Genomic DNA, 7,716 nt, shown 5'->3' with positions numbered 1-7,716 from the left:
TTTGGCAAGGAAACCTATTGTGGCTGTTATTATACACCTAAAACTATTCTTTTTGTTCTCAAATGAAATAATGCAGTTTAAGTCTGAAGTCAACGTTAATTGAAGAGCAGAAGCTGGAGACAACCAAAGAAAACACACTGCAGTGACTGGTATGAAGAGTGCCCAGCAGGCTTTGGCAAGCTCACAGCTCTATATCCACATGATCCAAAAACTCAAATGGTGCTATGAACTTCAGGAAAACACAGCAGGTTGCAAGGAAGCATAAGAAAACCATGAGAACAAAAGAGTATGCAAGTGCAATACAGCCAGTGATGTTAAAATCACTGATGTGGCAACTGATCTGTGACTTGCAATCTTCCCTTTCTGTAGAGTCTACAGGCTGGTTTTGTCCAAAACACTGACAAGTCAACATCTGTCTATAGCTTATGCTAATAGCATTTAAGAACAAAAAAAAAAGAAGAATCTTTGCAGATTAAGGCCTGTCGCATCTGTGACACTAATACTGAAATAGGGAAACATCACCTTGCCCATGTAAGCATAGCATTTGAAACCAAAACCCTTAGCTTGTGACACTGCTGCACCTCGCGCTGCAAGTTCAGTAAGGGACTCCGATGCGCAGGTCTGGAGTGAAATCCACGTGCAAGGGGAGATTGAGCACTGTGGGGTGCAACCCAGAGGGAGCAGAGCAGGTGCTGCACAGATGGACACAGGGCTGGTTGAAGAGGGGCACCATTTGCCTTGGCAAGCCTGCAAGACCAATAGCAGGGTGTAGGCAACAGCCACGGGAGTGGATCATGGTTTTAAACTAAGTCATTCCTGAATGCTACCCAAGCCCTGCTCTTGGTACTGAAGTCCTTTTTTTTTTTTTGATCTAGTTTCCAGATTCAGGAGAGAACTGCAATGTGTCTGCTTTCTGACACTAAGATTCCAGGTCAGCGTCAACTGGACTTGTCTGAAGTTCAGAGTTACGCTGAAATGAATCTTGCTAATACTGAAACCCTGATACTGAGCAAAGTCAGAAGTTACTCTGAATGGATGCCCGCCTTCAGCTGTCAAAATGTGATAAAGTAACCTTAAAACTTTCTGAAATGCTTTCTTTATCCTTAGTTTCACACCATCTCTTGCCTCCCTATCATAATCAGAAAGTCATAATATGCAATGACTGCCTCCTTAAGGATAAAACCCCCTAAGATTTCAAGTCTAAATGATTGAATATATTTGGCCAATTTGTTCTCCCTGACCTAATCTCAACAGTGCTCCTCAGTTCCTGCAGTTAAGAGCAACTTTCAGTTCTCAGTGTGTTTATTTGTAATTTTTGTTTGCTCCTAGGAACTGGATTTTCTGTCTCTCATTCTCTTTTTTCTAAGCATACTTTAGTAGCTTTCGAGGGCAATTTATTTCTGCAAGTGAAATGCCATTTTGCTTTTATTGAATCAGTTCTCTAGTTTATTTCTTTTACACAAAAAACACTGCTGACTAAAGATCCCACAGATGTCAGGAAGGCAAGCTAGAGAACAAAGTCAGCCATGAGTGGTTAAATCACACAAAGAGCTTTTGCCTCCCCTTCCTTTGTGCTGTATTATCACACAAAAGGCTTTCTCCAGCTTCAAAGCAAGCCCTCCTGCCCGAAGTTCTTCTCTCTGATGCTCTGAAGGAAAGGCTGTCAGTAGTCCCTCCACATCCCAGCTTCTGCCCTGACCTGGCCTACAGGGTTATGTCATCCTCTGACAGGAGCTCCCATGGCCCACCACAGCAGGCAGTCTGTTCCTGAATACACGTGCTTCATGCAGGGATGGCAACAGTTAGCAGGTTACTACAGTAGCATTTAACGTAAACAGCAAAGGAGGCACAGGAACATGCATCATCGCAGACAAAGACCAAAAAGCCTACAAAGCTGCCACCTTTAACCATGCGCACAGCCAGCTGTTCAGCAGGGAATGCCACTTGTCCTACAGAATATGCTCCAAATTGTCCTCAGGAAGAAGGCTGCAACTGAGGCTGTACTCCCTCCTCTCGATGTACATGACCATTCCCAGCTGCTGACCCCATTTTACTTGGCAAACCACCAGCAGTTTGCCAGGGAAAACACCAGTTACCCATACCAGCTGCAACAGGAGGAAGAAGGCTGGTAGTTTTGCTGTTAAATAGCTCCTCAGCTTCCAGCCATTCCAGTCCCCACCCCCAGCCCTTCACTGCAGCAGTGAGGTTTGGAAGGGAGTGCAGAAGCAGGCAGATCCGGAGGCTCAGACTCCAGCACTGCAGCTATCAGCCTTGCACTGAGGCAATTCACCCATCAGCTGCCCACAGGTATTTCACCACTGGGGTGGTGGCATTTGAGCCTCCTCAGGGCACAACAAACGGACACATTATCAGTGCAGGGGCACAGCATTAGTGAAGGGGGTGGAGGGAGGGAGGGGAAGAGGGCATTACCAGTGACAGGCATAGAGGAACAAACCCCTTGACAGTCCACATATGTCTTTCATGGGATGAAGGCCTATGGAAGATTATGAGGCTGGGAGACACTGGGTTTAGGATTTTGAGGGAAAAAAATCAAAAAGAGGCAGAAAAATTTGGACTTTGATCTTGCAGTCTGAGTAAGTAAGACCATGAGGGAGCAAGCTCTCAACAGCCATCCAACTTGAACCAATGAAAGGCAACTTTAAAACAGAGGCAGGACAAATCTTACTGTAGGATAAGAAGTCCTGCAGAGATGTGTGTAATAAGGATAGAATCACAGCTACCAAATAGCCTACTGCAACTGATTTCTCTGTCACAGGTAAGATTTAAATGCCAGATAGTACTTTCCACATGAAACAGGTAGGCAGGCAGCAAGGTTACAAGACATATCAGGTCTAATCTCAATTCTCAAATGCAATTCTGCTGAAGTCAAAAACATAACCAGTACGATCTCCCTGTACACTCCTGACCAAATCCACAGGTTTTGCTCCTGTAGCTCATGACTGGAAAAAGTTTGCTAAGAACCATCATGCAAAGAAACCTGATAAGTGATTAGTTCTTCACTTCTTTAAAATAAGAATTTGTTATACCTTGATATATAGAATATACTATCGAAGACCATTGGGTAACTAGCTTCAAATAGAACACAAATGATTTTTAGACCTAGGAGAGCCCAGAAGGCTGGCTCATTAACTTTTTTCCCCCTTCCTTCCATACGCCAGCCCTCCCATTCCCTGTATAACCACCATGCACACAAGATGCTTACAAGAAGAGAAGAAGTTTATTTCTCTTTTACTTTTACCTGGCATAGGAGAATGCAAGGGGTGGGTAACATCAAAGCCTACCAACTGACCTACATAAATGCCGTTGTTAAAGCACTGCTGGCTTACACAGAGAAAAAGAGCTTTATGTTCACAGCAGAACATCATGATGAGAGTAGTGCTGAGAATTAGTGACTTCTGTTCCCTTCCACACTGCATGAACATGAACTGCACTGATTAAAAAACAGGTTCAGCCTGTAGTATGACATGATTTAGACAGACAGCTGAGATCTTCCTCACTTGTGCCCAAAACACAGCTTTGTTCAGGTTTTCATTATCACTGAAATCTTTTTCTCAACTAAGAGGCTCAGTTATGTTGCAGGATAGCATAAATGCACTTACACTAGAGGTGACAGCAGATCCATTTAAGGAAGCATACGACCAACAGTTTTTACAATCAGGAGAGAAATCTGAGTAGAGACATCTCCCAGCTAGTCCTAACTCTGTTAAAAAGTTCAAATGTACAAAATACAACATTTGGAAAGTTTATATTTTTTCTGAATTCCCTCTTCCCCCACCCCCCCCACCCCCCCCCCATGATGCTGAGAAAATAAAATCAATTCATATTGCTATGAAATTCTATTTTTGCAACTGGTGGCATCCCAAGCTTTATCTATGAACTATAAAATCTTCAGCCTCATCCACATTTCCAGCACAGCGGCTAACAGCCTAGCCAAGTAATACAGCAATAATCTCTCTTCCACTGAGAATACTTTTATTCACAAGGCAAAAATTGGAGTTAGACTTTTAGGTTGTGGGCAAGGCACTCGCAAAGTGAGCAAATCTGTTTTTGCTCACAGAACTAATTTAATGTTTAAGTGCAACAAAAACACTAAATTAGCCATGAAGATCATGCATATCCAACAGTTTTCACCAGACATGACTGTGACCCAGGCCTCTAAATACAGAAACATTAAAGTCCTAAGGAATCAGCTCTATTATTTTCTGCTTCACCAGATGATGTTTCCTTTTGACCAGTCATAGAAATATAATTTCTATTATCATAATTAAACATTTAATAAAATACTATATATTTAAGAGTTAATATATGGTTTCTTTCTGTAATAAAATATGGAATACTCTTTTTTCAATGATATTCAGACCCCAAAACTTAAAGGAGAAACATTCATGCTGAAAATAGATCAATGTACAGCACTAGGTCAGGAATCACATCTCTTGATTAAAACCCCAGCATCTCACTGTGAAACTGTACATTGATTAACAATTCACTGTTTCCTTTTATCCACATATTTCATTTTCAGCATCTGGCAGTGAGTGAAATACAAACCCGGATTATCCAACACTGAAGCAAATCTAACAGCCTCAGAGTATTTGTTACGGTCCATCCTTTTGACAAACTCTAGACACTTGTCTTTCAGAGACAGATTGCTCTATGTCTTGGATCAGCACCATGTCTTACTCATGCAGGGCACAGCAGAATGTCACATCACAATCCTGGGTTTTTCATGCCTGGTACTTCATGCAGTGTCCTCTTTGCAAGTCTCCATGTCTCTCTCAATGAGGCATATGCACGCATTTCCAAACAAACAAGCTGTGTTCCCAAAGAGATATTAAATATGAGATATGAAATACTACAATATTGGCAAAAGAAATGGCTAAGAGTCAAAAGAAAAAATTAACCTCTATAATGCTGAGTACAGATTAAAGCATATTTTCATTTGTTAAATCTTAACTTGTTCATATTAACATCTGGGCTATTTATTGTGCTGCAAATACCCATTTCTTTATATGCAAACAGAAAAGCAAGCACACAGACAAAAAGATGAATACTCTTAACTTGAACTTTATAGTGTTCTGGACTGTCCATGTCCGCTGCTGTGTACTGACAGGAAGGATACGTACCTGCAGTCATCCCCTCCAGCACTGACCACGTATCTATCTCCACTTGTGAATCGAATATTGGTTAAGTGGGCAGAGTGACCTAAAAATCGTTTGTGTTTTGCCTGGAAAAAAGACACAATACAACAAAATGAGGGTCTAAATATTTCGTGTCCTTCTCAGCCAAACAAGGCATGTATGTTTTTATCTACCTTTTTATTGCATAGCATTCAGAATGTTATATAGGTTTTCAAACATAAAAGATCTCCTAAAAGAGAACCATTATTGTGCTGCAACACAGTTGAAATGTCACTAAGTGAGACAGCACCTGCAAATTGGGAACAATGCTCAAGCTAACACAACTAAATGAAATACAGCTTGTCACAAGAAATATATCTTGCACAAACTCTAAATACTGTGCACAAATTCTTAAAACTGAAAAATTATATTGATCCTAAGTGTGTAAGGAGTTTACACTGTGCAGTCTCAAATCCTAAAATTGAGCAGTGCTAGTGTTAGTGAAAAATCTGTAAACTCTTCATCCATGGAAATACACAGATGGGACTAAAATTACCAGCTGTCTTCCTCATCTGTCAAATGGAGACTGGAGACGCAGATAAATAAAGCTAAGGGCTCTGAGATTTTTATTGTGGAGGCACTATGCTAATACAGGCTGCCTGGGGAGGTGGGCTGATGCCAACCTTATGAAGTTTAACCATGACAAATATAAGGCCCTACACCTGGGTTGGAGCAATCCCAGGCACAGCTACAGGTTGCGCAGAGAAGAGATTCAGAGCAGCCCTGCGGAGAAGGACTTGGGGGTGCTGGTCGGTGAGAAAATGAACATGAGCCAGCAGTGTGCGCTCGCAGCCCAGAAAGCCAACCGTATCCTGGGCTGCATCAAAAGGAGCGTGACCAGCAGGTTGAAAGAGCTGATCCTACCCCTCTACTCTGCTCTTGTGAAACCTCAATTGGAGTATTGTGCGCAGTTCTAGTGTCCTCAACATAAAAAGGACATGGAACTGCTGGAACAAGTCCAGAGGAGCACCACGAGGATGATCAGGGGACTGGAGCACCTCCCATATGAAGGGAGGTTATAGGAATGCTGGGGAGGGACTCTTCATTAGGGACTGTAGTGGTAGGACAATGGGTAACAGGTTAAAACATAAATAGGAAGTTTAGGTTAGATATAAGGAAGTTCTTTACTGTGAGGGTGGTGAGGCACTGGAATGGGTTGCCCAGGGAAGCTGTGAATGCTCCATCCCTGGCAGAGTTCAAGGCCAGACTGGACAAAGCCTTGGGTGGCATGGTTTAGTGAGAGGGATCCCTGCCCAGGGCAGGGGGGGTGGAACTGGATGGTCCTTTCCAACCCTAACTATTCTATGATTCTATGATTAACACATACAAGAGCTTATAGCTTACAGCAAGAGCTACTGAACAAAATAGGAAAACTTAAGAGAGACAAAGCATACTTGTGAGACTACAGAGATGAAGTTATACAGGTGCATTAAAAAGCTACAGATTTAGAGAAGGAAGTATTTCCATCACAGGTCTTCTGGAGAAACAGCACAAGACCATAATATCAACAGTACTTGTAATAATTGAAAAACAAGTTCTTACAAATTTTTCAGGACATGGGAAGTCAAACAGTTTGACCATGCCAAAATCATCGCCTGTTACAAGATTGATTCCCGAATGAGAGACACAGGCACAGTTCACATCAGCTTTTTCAGCATGCCTCGACCAGATTCCAATTACTTCATCCCCTAGAACACTGCAACAGAAGAACAACAGATTCTTTTGAAAACTACAGCAAAAAGAATAGAGTAAGGAAACAGTGAGCAGCTCTCACGTTGTAACTGATTCTATAGAATTGTACTTTTTACATTTTATTCTTACACATACACATCTCAGACAGGTTTTACTCGGTAACTAATTTTTGTATCACTCCATAATTACTTCTGAAAATGATTCAGTAATATACTTCCCAAAATAAAGTGGCCCATAACAACACTAAGAAGCAGAGGTGAAATCAATGGTACTAATATTATCCAGTGAGGTATTTGCCAAAAAATTGAATGAAGGAAAATTAAAAATCATCCTTCTTCATTATAACCAGAGGGAGAGAGAATTGTTCAAACCAGAAAACATAATTATCTTAAAGATTCCAAAACAGACATTTATAGAAAGTTTCCTTCACAAACTGTTGTGAAAAGTTGCTTTTCATTCAGCTTTGCTTACAACGTATGTGCATACTTCCAGGAATGCACAGAAGAAAAGCACTTTATCATTTGTTAGGAGGTGAATGATTTGGGAATTCTTCTGCAACTCTTTCCTCCTGAATCAGAGCACAGTACATCACATTCAAAAGGAATTATTTACTTCAGACTGAAATAAAAGTAAGATAAGGTAATTTCTAAGTCTGTTTAATGAACTATAACAACTTTAAGGTATTTAAAAGTACTTTTGTATATCTTTTGATATGCAAATGTTAATAACAACTTTAATACACAGATACCATTAGTGTAATACTGTAAATAAAACCTGAATCATCACAGTTTTGTATTGTCTTTTCATGTTTTGATATGTTTTAATATTA

General features: G+C 41.0%; 1 protein-coding gene across 2 annotated transcripts in view; it reads right to left on the bottom strand.

Annotated features, from left to right (window-relative positions):
• Positions 1-3,817: 3,817 nt before the first annotated feature.
• Positions 3,818-7,716, bottom strand: part of EML5 (EMAP like 5) — a 101,987-nt gene continuing 98,088 nt past the window's right edge. For both annotated transcript variants that reach the window (XM_065685869.1, XM_065685870.1), the window contains 3 exons: positions 6,738-6,891; positions 5,142-5,242; positions 3,818-4,830 (listed from right to left, as the gene is read on the bottom strand). In XM_065685869.1, the coding sequence (XP_065541941.1) occupies positions 4,794-4,830; positions 5,142-5,242; positions 6,738-6,891 (292 nt within the window). In that variant the 3' untranslated portion in view covers positions 3,818-4,793. The remainder of the gene's footprint in view (positions 4,831-5,141; positions 5,243-6,737; positions 6,892-7,716) is intronic.

Source organism: Lathamus discolor, chromosome 6, assembly GCF_037157495.1.
Source record: "Lathamus discolor isolate bLatDis1 chromosome 6, bLatDis1.hap1, whole genome shotgun sequence".
NCBI classification, from domain to species: Eukaryota; Metazoa; Chordata; class Aves; order Psittaciformes; family Psittacidae; genus Lathamus; species Lathamus discolor.
Note: the sequence above shows the minus strand (reverse complement) of the source record. Positions and strands in the feature narration are given on the sequence as shown.